The following is a 22,796-nucleotide window of genomic DNA, read 5'->3' as shown; positions in this document are numbered from 1 at the left end:
GGCTATACATGTAATTTATGCCATGTTATTTTTTATTTTTTTTAAACAACTTAGTCCTGGTGTTCACTACAGAGGACATATCATAACATATGAATAAAATATAATTTTTCAAAAATGTTATTTTTAAATTTGTTTCTTATGCTCTTAACAATATAATGACGTGAAAAAAATACTAAATTAAAAAAAAAAAATTCTGGGTCTCATGAGGATATGATACACACTTTATGGAGTATTATACGCACGAACCCACACAACCCCCCACCCCCATCCGAACCAAGAGCGTGTCACATACGCGCCATAAAGTGCGTATCATATGCACGCGAAAAACTGCGTATCATATGCATGCCAAAACTCATTTTGGCTTATATATTCTACGAGATTACACACGCGTACTATTAATACGCATTCTCATGTGATGGTGTTGTCACACGTGTGCTTTATAGTTTGCACTGGCTTCCTGTTCAGTTGCATATTGTTTTTAAAACTCTCACAAACATACAAAGCTATGCATGGAATAGCCCTTTTATTACATTTGTGACTTAGTCATCCTGTACACGCCTTCTCGTTCCCTTCGGTCTGATGATTCTCTTACTCTTAAACAGCCTCCCTATTAAAATCTATGGGGGAGAGAGCTTTCTCTGTCTCTACACCCAGGTTATGGAATGCACTTTCCCTGACTGTTAGAGATGCTCCTACATAAGTCAGTTTCAAGAAGCTGTTAAAAACAGTATTGTGCTATACTGTAATGATTATTTTATGATTTATAGTTTCTTTTTTGCATTGCATTGTTTATGTTTTTTTTTTTTTTTTTTGTAGCGCTTTGGGCTTTAGAAAAGTGCATTATAAATAAAATGTATTATTGTTATTATTAAGAGTGATGTGCCATGATGATATACATTTTTTCTTGCTTTGGCACTATTTACACAAGCTTATTTTCAAATTTGTGTGTGTGTGTGTGTGTGTTTGTGGAAATTTTGATTTCTCTGATCTACATATGTGCATTGCAAGACATCTGATTAAAACAGTTTGTCAGTGGGCAGTATTATTTGTCAGTACCTGCTCTCTCCTCATCTCCAGCACTCTTTCTTTACCTTTCAGTCTCTTTACCCAGGTGAAAAAAGTACACTTCCATAATGTACTTAAAGTGCTCTATTTTTGCACACTAATTTTGTACTTAATATACTAAATATTCTTCTTAAGATCATCTTAAAAACATCTAAATGTACTCAACTATGCTGTTTTAAAATTAGTGTGAGGAAATAAAGCACTTTCTTCTTTTTTCCTTATTATGCAAGTTTAGAATGTGACAATATTTACATTACAAACACATTTACTAACAGCCAACAATAAGTACAAGTCTAGTACAATAACTCCTGTATGTGTATATGTGTGCATGTGTACGCATTTGTGTGTGTGTGTTTCACTAGATAAGACTCTTATTCCTCGTCTGGTTATCGTTTAAAGCTCTTTGTGTCACAGATCCCATGTTCCCCGGACTCCATTTCCCATGATCCTCTTGTCTCCACACCTGCACTCACTTCCCTTGTCATCTCCTCATCATCACTCATCATCTACACCTGGACTTAATCATCATCACTTCCTTTGTAATGGACCCACTCCCTTCACTCCCTGTCCGTTCTCTGTTTGTTAAGCTTATGTGTATGTAATTTATCTCCTTCGTTGTTATTAAACCTATTATTGTGGATCTCCGTGTACGCTTCATCTCTCCAGCATACACCAGCTGTAACACTTTGAAGCTGCACTGAAACTGTAATTTTGAACTTCAGCCATCTGGAGGCCATTGAAGTCCACTATAAGGAGAATAATTTCCCCTGCTGTAAAAAAGTATGATCACAATCTTGTCAAATACAACAAAGGCAGCCTTTGTGTTATGAAAGCAGATTATAATCTTGAGGAGCATTCATGTTTACCTCTCTCAGCACAGTGCACTTTTACTACAGCGATTCACTAAGATGCACTGTGCATATCAATACATAAATACTGATCTATACAGTATGGCAGCTGATTGTGTGTGTGGTGCGTGAGTGAGAAAGAGAGAAGAGAAATGTTACAAAAAAAAGGCGGGGGGGGGGATATATCAGAGCTCGAGTTGAAGATGCTTCATCGAGCCCCTCCTCAGTGGATAGCAAGCCAAATTAGCTAACCTAATACCCTAAAGATTATATGGGCAAAAGAACTCGTTAAACACAAGTGCGTAAAACTCTTTACTGTAGCTTTGCAGAAAGGTTTCTTCAAGCGTCTTGGAGACATTGCAGCTGTTTTTCAGGATTTAGTATGTCTCCGTTTCATCTGTTCACGTAATCACACAGATTCGATGATGGTGAGATCAGATCTCCGTGTGGAGCATCGGCTGTTTTCAGACTCCTTGTGCATACAAAAATCTCACTGGATTATTACAAATAATGGCAAAAGAAATGTTTGGAAAACTGATATTTCCTAGAGACACTATACAGCAAAAGATATGAATAACTGGCTTAAAACCATTTTTGGGTGAAAATACTTACAGGCCTAGTACTTTTGCACAGCAGTGTATGCCTTGAATGCAAAAAAAAAAAAAAAAAATTGGACAAATGCAAATATGATGTAGATGTGTAAATATTCATGGGTTTATTTAATTTGAAAAATCCTGAATTCCAGTCACAGTCCGTTTCCCTCCATGGCAGGGGAGAGCTGCAAATATCATTGCATGAACGCACAAATCTACGCCGACCTGCACCTGAGAGAGAGAGAGAAATCCATATGGGTTTAATATATGCAAAATTTTTCAAGTTTTTTTTTCACTTTTAACACCTTGTCCTAACCAGACGTGACACAATAAAGCAACAAGTGATAAAACTGATCTTTTCCAGTGAACCCCGTTCACACTGCCAGTGATGTAAAATTTTAAATGACAGGCAACATGAGGTTTTCTGAGTAGATTTGTGTGTGTCCAGCAATGCGTTGAGAAAGACCTTATGCATCCTTTTCTATGGCATCGCTGTCACAGAGTAATTAACTGGTGAAGTGAAACATTAAACATTGTAATGTTTAAATGTCATTGCAAATGTCAGTAGACCAGGAAGATTTAAAAACGATCGGTTCATTCATAAATCCGTAAGATCTTAACTTCATGCTGTGGAAATACAAGACAGAACACAAGGAGTGCAGAGATGAAACATAAGGTCTATATACTAATGTAATACACTTGATCCAGTGTCTTGATGCAGTTTCACTTTGTACCTGGTTAGACACACTGCAACAGCTGATTAGCTGATACTGAAAGAATTCAAGTTTTGCCTTGGAGGAGTTTCAGTGATGAATTCACAAACTCAAAATCCTTAATAAAAACACTCACTTACCTTGACCACATAGTTTATTCCCTCCACAACCTGATGAGCAAAGCTTATAGGAGTGCAAACACCAGAATTGTTTTTAATCATCTACTCAATGTGTGACTTCACCTGAATATATAGACAAACATTTTATATTCATCTTTATTATTATTATTTTTGTAATGACTGAGGCAAATCAGACACAATTATTGGTTAGTTAACCAATAATTTTAAGCTCACTCTGGAGTCTGTCCCCATCCCCCGGGAAGTTTTCAGTTACAAGTTTATTGCGCCGAGGAATGTGGTTGCCGCATGGAGAGCAGAGAAGAGACACAGAAAATCTGCATCTTCCCTGCATTTTCCACACAGAACACAGACTCTATGGCATTAATGTATAGACAGACTGTGCTATAAATGAATCCTTCTCAGGAAATGGTATCCATTATTACTGTTGTTGTATTGTACTCATTGTATTTACATGTTTGATGATTTTTAAATGTTATGACCTGCACGGTAACTTCAATTATGCCATGTTTGGTGTCTCTGCGTTCGTATCGAGCAGATTTAAATGTTTGTGTATGCGGTATGTCCATACCTGCACAACACATAAGTGTTATAAGGATCTTTAATAGTCCTTCTTCAAAGTTCAACCAGTTTAATCTTGCTCGGTCATAAAAGCCCCACCAAGAGGAGGTGTGTGTCACCCGGAAATACAACGACCTCATTGGCCCCCATCATTCCTGAGAGGTTGGCTTTGACCAGAGGTTAAAAACGATTGAACAGGGCCACTCCCTCTCTCTTTTTCTCCTTGCTTCTGAACGACCGAATCGATCTCCTTACGGCCGGCCTAGGCCAGGCCTGCAAGGCCTGTAGGCCTCGGCCTACAAACGAGCCATGTGCTCCTCATCCAACATGGAAAAGACTGGCAATAACTTCGGACTGAATCATCCAAGATCTCTCCTCAGATGGCAGAGCCGATGCTCCTCAGCCTAAGGGCATCTTGCAAGTATCGTACATTTTAACACTAAACAGCGAGTTAGTATTAATTTGTAAGACTTACCTCTGCTATTGCTGAAGAAACTGATGATTCCTTTCCAGATTGCCTTTGACATTTCATGTAGCTCTATGTTGGGGATTGCCCCAATGAAAGCTGGTGTATATGTTATTGACCGCTGCAGAACTCTGGTCAGGGAGTCGGAGTCATCAGATAGATTTGAACTGTTTATTGCACAAGAGTGACCATATACACATAGAAGTGTACTTGAGGTAGTTTTCTGAAATATATAAAATAACAGAAATAAATATTCATTTTCTAAATATAATCAACAATTTAACAGATTACAAACTGAATGATAAACAACTTTACATAATGAACTGATATATAAATATGACAGTAATATATCAGCATGAGTCAGCAATATTAAGCTGTAGTGTAATAAAGATTACAAAACCCCCAAAATATGAATTATATAGGGTAATGAGTAATACAGGCAGTAATAATAGCGACCACAGGATGATATGATCCAACTGAGAAATGTTAAACAGGATCAAATTACATTCAGAAAGATCGCGAAGCATAAAGAACATAATGAACTAAATCTAATACTGCTGCAATACAGTGTAACAATCTGCATTAATTACAATATACACTGAATTAAAACTTACTTGTCAATAACTTTCTCTTGCGCATGAATGCTGCACTTTAATGAGAGCGTGCGATCTGACTGCTCCGCTGGAGTGATAGTGAATAGGCAGATACGCTGAGCTCATACACGCAGGAAACACTGCACTACGTTATTTATGTAAGTCAAAACTTAAAACGTCACACACATAACGAACTTTAAACTTAAAAGGAGAGAATTCACAACACTCTAGTAACAGCATCTCTTCCGGTTCAACTCTATCATTACTCATTCTGACTTGCGTATGTGTCTGTGACCCTTTGTGTATGTTATGTTACGTGTTTGTTAGTTTAGTTATGTGTTTGTGAGTTAGTTAATAAAGATTGTGCACAAGACATGTTTTGGTTCTGCTAATGAATTGCCTCTTAAGTGATAGATCCGGACTACGTGCTCTGTACAATACAATAAGAAATATTATTTTTCCATAACTTGGAAATTAACATTTCTTAGAATTAACACTGAGCGTTCACTGGACGAACAGGTTAACTGATTATAATATTAATTTTAATGTAGCTACTAATATTCGTAATTAATCATAATTAATAATCATAATGAGTTATGACTAATTATTAATATTTCCCCTTTGAGTTAATTCTCGCTACATTTGAAAAAAGACTGAGTTTATTAGTTTAGATAGCAGAAAACACATATAAATAATTGACTTTAAGTGAAAAGTAAACTCGTTTTCTTAATAATGACAACAAATAATTTACGCAACATATTTCACAGCACCAAAATAAATGATCTTTACTACATTATAAGAAAAAACGCATTTACAACATGAGTGATTTTCTGTCTCCTACCTCAAGGCAGATTTTCTCCACCTCTGGAGTGACAGGCTCCACTGGGCTCCAGCCACCAGGTACTGACATTGCTACAGTGTGCTGGTGATCAAATGAAAATGTAATTTCAGGCAATCTGACTTCCTGATTCTGAATTCTGATTCAGTATTTATGTTTCCAAAATCACATAACCTGTGCCGTCATTCACACACACCTAAATTAAGGGGCTGAATTAGGTTATATATTAAATATATACATAGTTTTTTAATTTGAGGTGCAGTCAGCACATTCTGCCACTCCTTGGAATTTTTATCTTCACAATTTGATGATAAAAAGTGAATGACCCAACTAAAGAAAAGCTATTTGCCACAAAAGTTGTTTTCATGCATTCTGTAAAATGTGAAATGAAATGGTCTTTTGCAGTCATTCCAGCAGCTTTAACACTTTGAAGGTAAAGCCACTAGATTTTCAGATTAGCATCATCAACATACATGTGATCCTGAAACATATAGACATAAATCTACAATAAAGAGGCAATCAGTGGAATTGCAATTTAATATGCAAATGTTGCTGGAATTATGTTGCAATTCTTACAAAATGAGTTAATTGTTATCTTTGAAGCCTTCTTTTACATGGTTTTACATTGTGTATGGGATATTTGACATAATGGTCTTTATTCACATGTCAGGTGGCCATTCATAATGCTCTCCTCTGATGCTTTAGCTGCACATGGAAAAAAGGGTGCAAATAAATATATTTATTATAGTTAAAAAAAAACAAATAAACAGATACACATTCTACATAGATTTTTGCATTGTGTTTTTAAGATCAATCTAAGTGTGCACATTTATCATTATTTAAGCTCATTTTCCTCTCCCTCTATCAAGCAGTGTTTACAATCCATCATAGTGCATGATTATGCTGCTGTTTATCACTTGTAATAAAATTTCAAGGAGGAGCAAAGTGTGCTCCTCAATAGACTCAATAGGAGATTGATATTTATTACCTCCAATTCCTCGGAAACTGAATATAATAGTTCCATGCAATTCTTGAATGTGATATAGAACTTAATTGATATAACACAGTATTTCAATGACGACTCGTGTCATATAATTTAGACAACATAAATAGTGAATCATGTTCAATTTGACATTCAGACTGCTTGATAATAACTTTCTATTTCATCAAGGCTTTTGGTCAATGATTTGTCAATATATATATGAATGTGTAGCTTTTTATTTGGGTGAAAGCTGAGATACAGAAGAAGATTGGAAAGAAAGTCTGTTTACACTGCCACGAACTTGCAATGGTGGCTGCCCCAATTAAATTTAAAGTATTATTAAAGGTAAATTGCATTAAATTGTTCAGGTGCCAGAAAAGTCTAAACTTGTCAAGAAAAAAAAAAAAAATACAATCAATTTCAGTTTCCCGGTAAACAGCTCATAAACCATCGATACACAAAATTAATGGCGTTCAGTATCCACAGTAACACAGAATATGCACTTAAAGGAACTTTTTTTGAAAATAGGCCTCAATAGGCGTAATATCATTGCGCCTGCTGCACTCATGGTACTGCAGCAAAGTTCCTTGATTATTACGCCGGAATGAGAGTATAGTTCCTAGCCATATCAGCAACTTTTCATTTTCCATCGGTCTTAGTACACAATGTAACTACAGAAGAGTCAAGTTTTAAACAGGAAAAATATCGAAACTCTTTGGTCATTTTTGAGCGAGATGCTAACGGTCTAATCAGATTCAATGAACTATGCTAAGCTATGCTAAAAATGGTACTGCCAGAACCGGAGATCGGCTGAATGGATTAGAAAACGGTAAAGCTCAACTGTTTAACTCTAGGGGAGTTGGAAAATGAGCCTATTTTCAAAAAAAGTGGAGTGTTCCTTTAAATGACACAGTCACAGAATGAAGGCTTTCAGCACCCCCATCAACAAAACAGTTACACAATTGTTCACTTTTCAAACAGCATTTGTATATTTTTCAGATGACAAAAAAAAAAAAAAAAAAAAAAAAAAAATGAAAATGTAGCAGTTTTACTCTGGTTGTGGTTTGTTATTCTTAATGAGGACAATGAGGACAATGCGGACAATGCGGATGGAGGAGGTCTCAGGATGTTTTATTCTGAAGAAGCAGGTCTGCAGAAATACACAGAGCACAATTAATTTTTTGGGATACACGTTTGCCAAGCAACATGGAGCAACATTCCAATCAACTTGAGGGACAAGTTTATTGTTTAATGTTGTTTAATGACAAGTTTACACTGCGTTCCAAATTATTATGCAAGTGACATATCAGTAAGATTTCAGTACAATAAACATTCAGATTTTAGTTTTTCTAAGAAAATGTATGTTTGTTTATTTATCCATGTCTTTTTAGATAACTGGTATCAATCTCAGACTAAATAATTTGCCAGGTCTACTTAGGTAAATGGAAACCCTACTTAGAGGTTGTTCCACATTATTAAGCAAGTCACAGTTCTCGTGCAATATGAGGAGGAAGAAAGATCTTTCTGAAGATGAAAAGCATGAAATGGTGCAATGTTGTGCAAAAAGCATTGCATTATTGTATTTGGCTGTTTGACTGATTGTTGCTATATCATGCTGAGTTTGTATGTGAAGCATTTTTGTATAATACACATTGGTCTTGGTGGTCTAACGTTGAACAAACATCTAAGGGGTAGGTGTTACAAATTCACAGATTCAAATTCACAAATTCACATATTTACCTTGACCACATACTTTGTTGCTCCAACCAGACTGTGAAAGATAAAGCTTATTGGAGTGTAAACATCAACATGTTTCCCAATCATCTCTTCTATGCGTGTCTTCTCCTGAATAAATAGACGGTTTATATTCATCTAAATTATTTTTATTTAAAAAAAAGTCTGAGCTTATTAGTTTAAATAGCAGAAAACACATATAAAATAATTGACTTTGAGTGAAAAGTAAAGCCAAGCTCTCCTAAAAATGATGACAAATAATTTCCAGACACATTTCACAGCACCAAAATAGATCATTTTACTAGACTGTGTTTGACTGCATTGACTACATGAGTGATTTTCTGTCTCCTCCTAGCAGATGTCCTTCACCCCTGGAGTTACAGGTGCCACTGGGGTCCATTCTCTATGATCTGACATTGCTGCAGTGTGATCAAAGCTGGTGATGAAATAAAATGTATGTTAATTCTGATCCGCTATTTATGCTGCCAAAATCGCATGACATGAGTCGTCATTGTAATTCCATGTAATAACATCAAATGCGCCGAATGAATAAGTTTCACTTTGGTGGTGTTGTGTAATATTCAGTTTTCTATGATAACTCTTCTGAGCTATTCAAATAAATAAGGACACAACAGAGCGAACAACCTATGACAGTTTAGGCTGACACAGTTTTTTTTTTTTTTTACTCTTTGATGTCTTTTTTATTTCATTTGTGAGGTTTTTAATTTAATTTGAATAGTTTGATTAGTTGTCATTACAGGTTACTATATACTGCAGTGTGTCAACAACAATAATCCCTGAAATAAACCACTACAAATGTATCTGTGGCCTAATAAATTGTAAAATTAAGAAAGTCTCGCTTCCAGTGAGAGAGGACGCTGGGGCAGTTGGCTGCCGCTTCTCTACCGTGTTATTTTGTTAGTTTGTTAATTTTAGTAATCTTAAGTTGATTTTACTATTTGTTATTTTATGTCTTATTTGACTAACTAATTATATAGTTTTATGAGATTGGATGCTGGCTGCATTTTAATCTTCATCGACTTCTCTACTGCCTTGGCGTGGCCGATGTCCCCGTTCCTGCCTGTCTGCAGTGATCTTTGTGCGTGCCTCGATGTCCCCGTTTATCTGAGGCCGGTGTGGATGCGTGGAATTGCTGCTGGCCTGGTGTTGCTGTTATCTGAATCGCTGAATTATATCTGCCATTTGGGATTCGTCAAGGCATTCTCTATTGGACTGGACATCAGTATGCTGTATGCTGTCAAACCGTGGAACAGCAGTATGATAATGTACTCATTCTCTGAACTTCTTTCATTGGATCATCACCTGCCCCCCAGTGAGTGTACTCAAAATGCTCTGCGAGCACATCAACTGTTGCAACGGCCAAGTTATGTACATCGTGGCTCTCATCGGGGTTTATATGTGTCGTCGACTGGTATAAATGTCCTTTGCTCCTATTCTCGGGGATCAGGACACATAAATTCCCGTGGCATTTGCATGTCCAACCTAACTTATCCTCAAATGTCTTCAGCAAATAAGCGCGATAAGAGTGAAACTTCTAAAATTAGACTCGCTCAGTTGAATGTGCGGTCCATGAACAAGAAAGCTGCACTGCTTCACGATATTATCCTTGATGGGAAACTTGACTTTCTTTGTCTTTGAAACTGCATTCTTCCATCTAAGAAATATCGCCAGACTTCGACATTCTTTATCGCTGCCGGATGCAGAAAGACTTATTCATGCTTTTATTACGTCGCGGCTTGATTATTGCAATGCACTTTATGTCGGTCTCCCGAACAAGTCCATCAAGAAATTACAATACATTCAGAACTCAGCCACCCGGCTATTGACTTATACAATTGCTCGTCAACATATCTCCCCGGTACTTTATAACTTGCATTGGCTTGATGACTTTAGTACCTTTCTTGACCTTGAAAGTGATGATTAAATTGTCATGGAGGAGTCATATACCTCTCGGATTTCATCAAAAACATCTTCATTTGAGTTCCGAAGATGAACGAAGGTCTAACAGATTTGGAACGACACGAGGGTGAGTAATTAATGACAGAATTTTAATTTTTGGGTGAACTAACCCTTTAAGAAAGCAGCATCAAAATCTTTCCACAAACACCTGTTTGGGAATCACTAGAAATAATATTAAATGTGTAGTTCATCCAAAAATGAAAACTCTGTCACCATTTATTCACCCGTTAGAAACCAGTATGACTTCCTTTCTTCTGTGGAACACAAAAGAAGATATTCTGAAAAACAAAAGAAGATTAAAGCTGCAAGCAGCGATAAAAGGGCCCTCGCACCCGGGGCCACCGCCACCTGGTGGCCTTAGGAAAACAGTGAACAGTGGTGATATGCATGTAAGCAAGTAAATACAGGAGAAATATGACAAAGTCATTTTGACGCGCCAAACTTCCTGCTGCCAACAGGTGGCACTCTGACTATAATTGAATATTGTCATGTAGATGTCTTCAGGACAGGACTTTTATCAAACATGTGAAATTTGGGGCAGTTTGGACACTGTATGCCTGAGTTACAACAGCTTCCTCTTTCATGGCGAAACATCAGATTTCGTCAGGCCACCACGGACACACCCTTCAACGAAAACTCAAGATATTTGCAATTTAACGTCACCAAGGCCTTAAAATTAGACTGACCAAATATGATTTTGATCTGGTTAAATCTCTATGAGGAGATCATTTAAGTGTAAAACGTTATTTCCTGTTGCCAGCAGGTGGCGCTATGACCTGCTTTGCTACTGTTATAGCTAATTATAACATATTACAGACATCCTCACAGTCGGTGAGTCCCATGAATCTAATGCCCCTAAACAGACCATACTGAGTGCCGAAATTGGTCAACATATTAATCGATGGCACAAAAAGGGAGCGAGACCCAAAGGCACTCGAGACATCAGATTGTCACGAGTATCACATATTAATGCAGTAGCATCCTCTACCCCAAACACTAGCTCCCTACCACCGCCAATACATCTGGAGAACAGATTTGAAGTGTTAATGAATGTGGGTGAGGAATCTCCAGACATGATAAATGTGGGTATGGAATCCCCAAACATGATCGGACACAGATCAAATCAGCCAGCAGCTAACACCGATGCTAACTGCCGCTCAAGTTTGAACAGACAGCGGCACTCAGCTCAGAGAGCAGCCGAGCCCAGGACTCTGATAGTGGGTGACTCTATTATCAGAAACATTAGCAGCAGGGATACAACTACATGCTGCCTTCCACAAGCAACAGTTTCTGATGTAAACAGGGAACTTAAGAGCATTCTGATGAAATATAAGACTGCAAATCGACTAATCATTCATGTGGGTAAGAATGATATTCGGAAGGAGCAGTCAGAACTCCTTAAAAGGGATTTCAATGAACTTTTTGAAATGCTTAGAAGACTAAAAGTTCAGTCGTTCATCAGTGGACCACTCCCAGCAAGAGGAACAAATAGATTTACACGGTTGCTTGGGCTTAACACATGGCTGCAAAAAACCTGCAACTTAAAGGGACTGAATTTCATCGACAACTTCAATCTGTTCTGGAGTCAGAGACAACTGTTCACTCATGATGGCCTGCACCCAAACAAACTGGGCTCAAGAGTGCTAAAGGACAATATCTACTTCTCCCTCCATCATCCTTCAGCAGTGTGTGCCAATCTGAATGGCGCAAACACACCTGGACAGAGTACAATTGACCACAGGACTTCATTTCAACACCTGAATGGACATGCGGTTGACACATCCCACAAGGTCAATGATAACACCACGCAGCCACAACAACCACTGCTCACGGACACAATCCTGACTGAGCCCTGCCCACAGAGCTCACAGAGAGACAGTGACGTGTTAGAACTGCTCCAAGATTCAGCACCCAAGGACGACTTTCGGGAAAACAGCCAGGGAAACCAGGACAACATATTACAGCCTCCGGTAACACCAGAGCAACAGCCCCTCTCACCGGACACGTTATCCCTCTCTCCAGCATCCCCTCTTCTGTGCTTCTCAGAGAAAATGGAGGAACTGGTGTATGCTGGAACCAAACTCTCCCACTCTTTTGCTGCGAGCCCCCAGATATCAACAAAAAAGCGTCAAGCCCCGAAACCACCAAAGCCTGTGGGCCCAGCTCGCCCTCCTCCTCCTCCTGCGAGGGCTCTTCGGCCCTGCCACAACGCCAGGGCCCTCAACCTCCTCCGTCTGTTCTAGGTGAACCAAAAACAACCGATAACAGCTCTCAGTGATGTGTGTCGGGTCCCCGCTATGATAACAGTGACTTTATCAAAAGTTTACAGAACAAGCGGGAACCCAGTGTGCCTGTAGTTTTCTCTATTTCTGTTTTATTACATTATAGAAAGCCTAAGGCCTTCTCAAACCATTTGGCAAACCCATTTAATCTGCTGCCTATTACACGTCAAACTAAGATTACTGTAGAGACAGAAAGTAAGACTGTTAAGTTAGCACTTTTAAACATCCGCTCACTTAAAAATAAATCACTTCTAGTCAATGACTTAATAACCACAAACAACCTAGATTTTATTCTTCTAAATGAAACATGGCTTGAAGACAGTTGCAGTTCAACAATCCTGAATGAAACAGCCCCTCCTAACTTTACTTTTATGAGTGTCTGCAGAGCTGTTAGGAGAGGTGGAGGTGTTGCTGCTCTATTTAAAGATGTCTATCAATGCAAGAAAGTGTCATTTGGTGATTACTTGTCTTTCGAATACTTGGGTATTGTGTTAAAAGGTGCTCCTCGCATTCTACTTATAGTTATCTACAGGCCTCCAAAATACTCTCCAGCCTTTGTGGAGGACTTTACAGAACTGTTATCAGCAATTTCCTCTGAGTTTTGCTATTACTGGGGACTTTAACATCCACATAGAAAATGCAGAATCCAATATGTCAAAAGAAATACTAACAGTTTTGAATACTTTTGATCTGACTCAGCATGTACATGGACCTACACACAATCGTGGACACACTCTAGATTTAATTATTAGTAAGGGTCTAAACATTTCATCCATTGTCATTAAGGATGTAGCGCTATCTGATCATCTCTGTATTTTCTTTGATATATTGATCTCTCCAACTGTTGAAGCTAGATCTCGGTCTCGGTCAAAAAGCGATGCTTAAATGAGAATACTAGTGCACTGTTTATGAAGGCTATATCTTTAACACCAAGCATATCTGCAGACTCTGTTGATTTTCTCCTTGATTCTTTTAACTCAAAAGTACAGAATGTTATTGATAACATTGCTCCTGTGAAAGTCAGGAAGAAAAGTGGCAGACAAAAAGCACCGTGGAGAAACTCAACAGCAGTGCAAAATATGAAAAGACAATGCAGAAAAGCTGAGCGCATGTGGCGAAAGACAAAACTCAAAATCCATTATCACATCTATAAAGATATTCTTCATGCTTTCAATGTGGAACTAGGCAAAGCTAGACAGACCTTCTTCTCAAATATTATAAACAGAAACTTAAACAACACCCGCAATCTTTTTGCTACTGTAGAGAGACTAACAAACCCCCCAAGTCAGATCCCCAGTGAAATGCTCTCAGACAGCAAATGCTGTGAGTTTGCTTCCTTCTTCTCTGAGAAAATTAATAATATCAGAAAGGCGATCAGCACATCCTTGAGCTGCACCGGGGTAAAACAGATCAGATCACAACCTCAGAAAGTAGCTATTATGTCTGTTTTCGAAGCAATTGATGGTAAAATTTTGGAAGAAACAGTACAGCACCTTAAAACATCAACCTGCGCCCTTGACACACTTCCCACATCTTTTTTCAAAAGCGTGTTTAACTGTTTAGAAGCAGATCTCCTAGAAGTGGTAAACGCCTCACTTCTCTCTAGGACTTTTCCAAAATCCCTGAAAACTGCAGTTGTTAAGCCCCTCCTGAAAAAGAGCAGTCTGGATAACACCATATTGAGCAACTACAGACCAATCTCAAATCTTCCTTTCATAGGCAAGATCATTGAAAAAGTTGTTTTCAATCAGCTGAACGAGTTCTTAAGCTTGAATGGATATTTTGACAACTTTCAATCTGGTTTCCGACCGCATCACAGCACAGAGACAGCACTCATAAAGATAATAAATGATATTCGCCTAAACACAGATTCAGGTAAATTATCAGTGCTGGTTCTTCTCGATCTCAGTGCTGCGTTTGACACTGTCGATCACAACATTCTTCCTGACAGGCTGGAAAACTGGGTTGGGCTTTCTGGGATGGTCCTTAAATGGTTCAGGTCATACTTAGATATACTTAGAAAATAGGTTATTATGTGAGTATCGGTGACCATAAGTCTGAGTGGACATCCATGACATGCGGAGTCCCTCAAGGTTCAATACTCGCACCCCTCCTGTTCAACCTATATATGCTGCCACTGATGAAGATGAAGTTCTCAAAGTGAACACATACCTTCACTCTAGGGGTCAAACAATTAAAAATCAAGTCAGGAATCTTGGTGTGATTTTGGAGTCAGACCTGAGTTTCAGTAGCCATGTAAAGACAGTAACTAAATCAGCATATTATCATCTCAAAAATATTGCAAGAATTAGATGCTTTGTCTCCAGTCAAGACTTAGAGAAACTTGTTCATGCTTTCATCACCAGCAGGGTGGATTATTGTAATGGGCTCCTCACTGGTCTTCCCAAAAAGACCATAAGACAGCTGCAGCTCGTACAGAATGCTGCTGCCAGGATTCTGAGCAGAACCAGAAAACATGAACACATCACACCAGTCCTCAGGTCCTTGCACTGGCTTCCAGTTGCATTTAGAATTGATTTTAAAGTACTGTTACTTGTTTATAAATCACTCAATGGTCTAGGACCTCAATACATTGCAGATATGCTCATAGAATATAAACCTAACAGATCACTCAGATCATCAGGATCAAGTCATTTAGAAATACCAAGGGTTCACTCAAAGCAAGGAGAGTCTGCTTTTAGCTGTTATGCCAGCCGCAGCTGGAACCAGCTCCCAGAAGAGATCAGGTGTGCTCCAACAGTAGCCACATTCAAATCCAGACTCAAAACACATCTTTTTACCTATGCATTTGCTGATTGAGCACTGTGCTATGTCCGAACTGTTTGCATTTTATTTTATACGTATTATCTTTTTATTCTTTTAAATTCCTTTTCCTGTTATTATTTCATTTTTAATGTATTTTATATCTTTAAGTATCATCTTGTTTTCTGACTTTTAATGCATTTTAAATATTGCTGTCTGGTTGAAAGAGCTGGGAGATTAGGAAGAAAGCATTTGTGATTAGGTTAAATTTGGTACAAACCATGGGGAAATTTGAGCTGTGGTGCATGGTTAAGAATATCTCTGGATTACAGTCAGGACACTTTCCAAAGGGGAAATTTGAATTGCGTTGCATAGGTAAGATATCTCCGGAAGTGGGATTAGGGCTGTGTGGTGCAGTTTGAGGTGTCTTGGCAAAAGGGGAGATTGAAACTTTGTGTATCAGTTTGAAGTGCCTTAACAGGTAGCAGTTCTGTCATGTGAGGAAGATCCATTCAGATCTGCTCTGATGGATAGATCCGTTTAGATCCACTCTGATGGACAACAACAACAACAACAACAACAACAAAAAAACTCCCTGAGACTTCCTAGCTCATCCATCCAGATAGCAAAATTCTCTGTTTTTACTGTTATTTCTATTCCTTATGTTCTATTTTTATTCTTCTTCTTTATGTAAAGCACTTTGAATTACCATTGTGTATGAAATGTGCTATACAAATAAAATTGCCTTGCCTTGCCTAACTGAATATTGCCATGTAGATGTCTTCAGGCCAGGACTCTCATCAAACATGTGAAGTTTGGGGCAGTTTGGACACTGTATGCCTGAGTTACAACAGCTTCCTCTTTCATGGCGAAACATCAGATTTTATCAGGCCACCACGGACACACCTTTCAACGAAAACTCAAGATATTTGCAATTTAACATCACAAAGGCCTTTAGATTAGACTTACTAAATATGATTTTGATCTGGTTAAATCTCTATGAGGAGATAATCTAAGTGTAAAACGTTATTTCCTGTTGCCAGCAGGTGGCGCTATGACTAACTGAATATTGCCATGTAGATGTCTTCAGGCCAGGACTCTCATCAAACATGTGAAGTTTGGGGCAGTTTGGACATTGTATACCTGAGTTACAACAGCTTCCTCTTTCATGGCGAAACATCAGATTTCATCAGGCCACCCCGGACGCGCCCTTTGGCAAAGAGTCAAGATCTTTGCAATTTTAACATCACAAAGGCCTTTAGATTAGATGGACCAAGTTTGTTAGAGTCTTTAGCCATTTTCAAAAAAGTGCTAAAGACGTATCTTTTTCGTCAGCACTTGACCCAGTAATAGTAGCACTTACCTTGATTTCTATTCTTCTTCCATCTATTTGTGTATTTATTAAAAAAAAAATTCCTTGCTTACGAGCACTTTACTGACGTAACTGTGACTTCACACAGCACTTACATACTGTTGTTCTCATGTTGATTTGATTGATTCTACTATTCTCATTTGTAAGTCGCTTTGGAGAAAAGCATCTGCTAAATGACTAAATGTAAATGTATTTTAGCGGAAGTGAGAGACTGTGAGATTTCAATGCTTATATCTCCTAAATGTGAATTTTGTCATTGTTTTGGAACACACCAGCTTATTCATAACCTTAAGGCTAACATATTCATACTAAAAGCTAAAAAATGTAAATTTTGATTTCAGGGGGACTTTAAAGCTTAGTTTCAAAGGTCGTCTAGTCCTCTACTCTTTAAGTTTTTTTTGTTGTTGTTGTTGTTTTGTTTAGTTTTTTTGTTAAACGAGCTGTAATGTAATGCTATACTTAAAATATGCTATACTGTAAAATACGATTGAAAATAAAGGAATTATCATGCAAGCCAGTGGTTGTGTGGAGTATGTTAAAAATGTTTAGAGGATTTAAGTTAATCTGTAAACATTAATTTGTGTATAAAGTAAAAAAGAAGAAGAAAAAGAAGCTATATTATAGTAAAAATGAATCAACCCATTATGCTGGGTTAAATAAACAACCCAATGTGTTCTGTCTTATTGTCACAGACACGTCAGGTTCCAACATCCACCAATCACAGCGCACACTGTCTCCAGAGTACTGATCACCGCCACCTGCACCTCATCACCTCACTCATCAACAGCACTATATAGAGCACACACACACAGCACTCCATGTCCGGTCTTGTTCGCATATACTTCCTGTAATGACTCCTCTTCGTATACTCACCTGTCTCCAGCGTGTCTCCAGCGTGTCTCCAGCGTGTCTCCAGCGTGTCTCCAGCGTGTCTCCAGCGTGTCTCCAGCGTGTCTCCAGCGTGTCTCCAGCGTGTCTCCAGCGTGTCTCCAGCGTGTCTCCAGCGTGTCTCCAGCGTGTCTCCAGCGTGTCTCCAGCGTGTCTCCAGCGTGTCTCCAGCGTGTCTCCAGCGTGTCTCCTTCCCTCTGTGTGCCTCGTCCTCTGTGCTCAAGTCAGCTCCAAGTGTCTCCAGCGATCTCCAAGCTCCAGCGTATATCAACCTGCAACGAAAAGGACAGTAACTATTCCCTATTATCATCTGAACATCATCTGCATCCATTCTACTCACCTGTTTGATATCCTATGCTCTACTGTGGTCAATAAACTACCTATACCTGTTTACATCTGTGTCTGCCTCCTGTGTACCGTAACACTTAAATTAACTTGCAGTCCTTGTGTTTTTATAGTGCGTCCTTGCCAGTAGTCTTTAATAGAGTTAGATAAATAGCCTACATTAAAAAAACTTGACTCTTTTTTTTTTTTTTTTTTTTTTTTTTTTTTCTCTTCTCAGATTATTGGTTCAAATTGCAGCAGTATGTTTTAGACATACAATTACAGAATTGTAACACTGTACAGATGTTTATATATAGGGCTCTGAAGCTAAACTGCATCATTGGGGTGGAGATAGTTCCCATAAATGAATTAAAAAAAAAAAAAAAAAAGTTTGGCATTACTTCCTTGTAATTTACTTAGAACTTGAGCATGTAAATTCCTTTTTTTTTTTCTTTTTTTTTTTTCTCCTGTGTATTTTGCTAGCATTCGCAAAATCCATTTGTCACATTGTACCATTATTTAAGAATAAAATTGAAGGCAAAATGGAAATTAAAAAAGGTTTAAAAAGTCCACGTGTCAACTACACTTCGTAAGTCATTGTCCATTTAAAATGTTTTTCAGGGGTTGATATGTAACTTCATCTCTTACCCTGGTGGTCTCAGTATCTCCACTTAGTGTTTGTCAGTTTTTAGTCACAGTTTTACGTTATTTCAGTTTCACAAAAGTTCTTGATTGTTTACAAAGCTAAGCAAGGAATTTGATCAATATCAAATCAATCTAAGTCTGTAATTATTCTGTCAATGTGTATTTTGTGTCTCTGTGAGTGCCATTCCTAAAAAACAAAACAAGGGGGAAAAAATATAAAACAAAAATGATGATGTAGTTAACCAAGTGTTGGTCTTATCATGTTAAAATAGAAAGTATTCATTAATGTCCTTGATTTATTGAACTAATAAAAGCTGTAATTGCCAACTGAAACCTGGAACCAGTGCTTGTGCCAGATGCTGACAGTTGAGGGACATTTTAAGGCATCTTTACACAGCCGATTTATTTCTGTTCTGAAGCGGGTCTGTACCTGCTCAGAATTCAGTGTAAAGACGCAATGCCGCATTAAAGAAGACCTAAAATACGCCGGATCTGACCCACCTCAGCCCCTAGTATTAGAGGCGAGTCTGATACCGTTCTGGTCTAAACTACGTCACTGTCATGACAACCAAAAGCATTCCAGTCAGCTGACAATCCAGTAAACCTGTTTTTAACATCTTGACATGAAAGCATTTGCCACACCTTGTACAATTTTAGGACAACTTGTACAAAAACAACCACAAATAATCCCATCAAGCCTTTAGCTGCTTTTAAATGTGGTATGCTACATAGTTGCCTTGAGGAATTAAGCATGAATATTTATGGAAATGAAACATGGAGCTTATGAAACAATAAAAAAAGGTGGCGCGAGATTCAAGAAGAAGGAGACGAAACAATAAAAATAATGTCTTCCAACAAGGGGCAGTGAAGTAAAAGAGTCCTGTACTCACATCGTGAAGCAAACCACCAAAATAACAGCAGAGAATCGTCGTGTGTCATCAATTGGCGAAAGCCGTTTGTTATCTTCCTATGAAGAGACTGTCAGATCAATGCGCTGCTACATTTCTCTCAGATAAGGTAAATGCTTAAAGGTGCCCTAGATTCAAAAATTGAATTTACCTCGGCATAGTTAAATAACAAGAGTTCAGTACATGGAAAAGACATACAGTGAGTCTCAAACTCCATTGTTTCCTCCTTCTTATATAAATCTCATTTGTTTAAAAGACCTCCGAAGAACAGGCGAATCTCAACATAACACCGACTGTTACGTAACAGCCGGGATCATTAATATGTACGCCCCCAATATTTGCATATGCCAGCCCATGTTCCCAACATTATGAAAGGCATTAGACAAGGGCAGAATGTCTGGATCTGTGCACAGCTGAATCAACAGACTAGGTAAGCAAGCAAGGACAATAGCAAAAATATAATTTTCAATTTTTTTCAGAAAATGAGAGATGGTTTCACTAGATAAGACACTTATTTCTCATCTGGGATCGTGTAGAACAATTTGAAGCTGCAGTGAAATTAATTTTGACCTTCAAATGTTTGGTGCCCATTGAAGTCCACTATATGGAGAAAAATCCTGGAATGTTTTCATCAAAAACCTTAATTTCTTTTCGACTGAAGAAAGAAAGACATGAACATCTTGGATGACATGGGGGTGAGTAAATTATCAGGAAAAGTTTATTTAAAAGTGGACTAATCCTTTAAATGGGGTAATTTTTATTTTTGGGTGAACTAACCCTTTAAGGCTGTGAAAATAAGTAATTAATTATTTTATAAAGATTAACTTAAAGTGACAACTATCAGTTCATATTTAAAGTCTGTTTATGAAGTATTTACATAGACGTTTAATGTGGATGAGCTTAAAGGGAGCACACTGAGATTAAAGGTGCTCTAAGTGATCCTGGGTGGAGTAACTTCCTGTTGACGTTCGAAGTGTTGTCAAACAAAACAGAGGCTAGCTAGACCCTCCCTCCTCCTCCCCCCCCCCTCCCCTGCTTCCTGAAACAGTCATGAACGCGCATTTAAAATCATTCTTGTTGGTTATTGGCTGGAGCATGTTTATTATGATTCGTGGTCCAGGCTACACCAGTTTGTTTTTATTGCCGTTTTCGGAGCTTGTGGCGACTGCAGAGACCGTGTTTTTTTACAGTGTGTTCAGATGACAGGCAGCTAGCGGATAGTGAGGAGATATTTGCTCTATGTGACAAAAAATGTTTTGGCCTAAAAACGCGTGACATCGCTTAGAGCACCTTTAAATTGGAGCAGCAACCATTTTTAATTAATAAATATTACATTACATTTAAATTACAAGATTTTGATAAATAATCTAAGTCATCTATTAAATTTACACATATTTTAATTTAAACTACTATTATTGACGATATCTATGAAATTATACTTTTTCTTATTGATGTCTCACTGAAGCAGAGTGATTTTCATAGTAGTGCACCCTAATATTTTCAGCTCCATTTGCTCGCGCCTTGACACGCCCACAACAAGGGAAATATCATGAATATTCAAACCCACTGGAACTGAATATTACACAACAGCCTTAAAGTGAAACTCCACCTATTCATTCAGCCCTTTGATGTGATCACATAGAATTAAAATGATGACTCATGTCATGTGATTTTGGGAGCATAAATAGTTGAACAGAATCAATCTGTGAGACAGACTGCCTAATACATTTTATTTCATTACCAGCTTTGATCACCAGCACAATGACTACAGAGTGTGGTGTTGGAGCATGGACCTCAGAGAAGGTTGTCACTCCAGAGATGGAGGACATCTGCCTCAAGGTAGGAGACAGAAAATCACAAATGTAGTAAATGCAGTTTTTATTAAAACAGTAAAATAATCTTGGTGCTGTCAAATATTTTGGGAAATTATTTGTTGTCATTTTTAAAAGAACTCTTTTACTTTTGACTTAATGTCACAATACTTTTTACATAAGTTTTCTGATATCTGAATGATAGATGTGACTCTCTATAGCAACTAATAAATTCAATCTTATTCAAATAATAATAATATAGATGAATATAAAATGTGCATTTGTTTATTCAGGTGAAGTCAGACATAGAGAAGAAGGCTAGAGCCACTTTTGAGATTTACATTCCTTTAAGCTTTGGGACTCAGATTGTGGCTGGAAAAAACCATCTGGTGAAGGTAAGTGAGTGTTTTGTTTTTTGTTCTTTATGGATTTTGGACATCACTGAAACTCTTTCAAGGCACAATTTGTGTGTTTCTAATATCAACAAGCAAACGAAGTGTGTCCTAAATGAGAGTGGTGTGTCCAGTCATTTTTCCGTCCTCTCAGAAAGGTAAAATGGATCATGTCACTGTATAAAGTTTCTCTGCATTTTTAGCTAAGAGAAAACTTTTCTCAACTCTGTAGAGCTGCTGGACACACAAATCTAGTCAGCAACGGTCACTGTAGCAGAACTCGCAGAAATTTGGTTGCTGTCATGAAAAAATTAATGCGTTTAGTTCGCTATCAATGTGAGTATTATATATGAAGAGATTTCTCTCTCTCTCTCTCTCTCTCTCAGGTGTACATTGGAGTGGATAAGTGCGTTCATGCGATGATAACTCAAGCTCTCCCCTGCGATGGAGGGAAATTGACTGTGACTGGAGTCCAGCACCCTAAAACCGCCAGTGAACCTCTGATCCCATTTGATGACTAACCACATGCAGAAAACAGTCTGTCTTCTCTAATAACAGACACACACAATCATCTGCCATACTGTATAGAGGAACTATTGAAAACTGTTTCATTCCTCAATATTAAACTCAATATTCAAACCCTCAGTGCCTGTGTCAGAGTGTTTATGTGAACAACACCAAATTCACTTCACTTGACTAAAATAGTTTTATACTGAAATAATAAACATAAAAAACATTTTTAAAAATCCTCATTCCAAATCTTTAAAAACAAAAAGTAACATAAAATAATGTAAAATGACATTCATTTTTCTAATTTTAAGATTTAATTGACTGTCTGCATGTCTTTTTTAAAGGGAAAACATATGTGATTGCCAAACAGGTGTAGGGCTGAGCAAATATG

At 37.9% G+C, this 22,796-nt stretch overlaps 1 protein-coding gene and 1 long non-coding RNA gene across 3 annotated transcripts in view; one reads left to right on the top strand and one right to left on the bottom strand.

Annotated features, from left to right (window-relative positions):
* Positions 1 to 22,540, top strand: part of LOC125266932 (cystatin-B-like) — a 54,624-nt gene extending 32,084 nt beyond the window's left edge. The window contains exons 1-3 of one of the 2 annotated variants that reach the window (XM_048188069.1): positions 21,371 to 21,531; positions 21,797 to 21,898; positions 22,282 to 22,540. In XM_048188069.1, the coding sequence (XP_048044026.1) occupies positions 21,454 to 21,531; positions 21,797 to 21,898; positions 22,282 to 22,416 (315 nt within the window). In that variant the 5' untranslated portion in view covers positions 21,371 to 21,453 and the 3' untranslated portion in view covers positions 22,417 to 22,540. Of the gene's footprint in view, positions 1 to 21,370; positions 21,532 to 21,796; positions 21,899 to 22,281 lie in introns of those variants that run through there. The other variant, XM_048188068.1, reaches the window with a different exon arrangement.
* LOC125266933 lies at positions 2,619 to 7,385 on the bottom strand. The gene is made up of 3 exons (XR_007184582.1): positions 5,818 to 7,385; positions 3,360 to 3,461; positions 2,619 to 2,737 (listed from the first exon to the last, which is right to left on the bottom strand). It is a non-coding gene; the product is annotated as an uncharacterized LOC125266933 (long non-coding RNA).
* Positions 22,541 to 22,796: the final 256 nt, after the last annotated feature.

This window comes from Megalobrama amblycephala, linkage group LG4 (assembly GCF_018812025.1).
Source record: "Megalobrama amblycephala isolate DHTTF-2021 linkage group LG4, ASM1881202v1, whole genome shotgun sequence".
In the NCBI taxonomy this organism is placed as follows: Eukaryota; Metazoa; Chordata; class Actinopteri; order Cypriniformes; family Xenocyprididae; genus Megalobrama; species Megalobrama amblycephala.
Note: the sequence above shows the minus strand (reverse complement) of the source record. Positions and strands in the feature narration are given on the sequence as shown.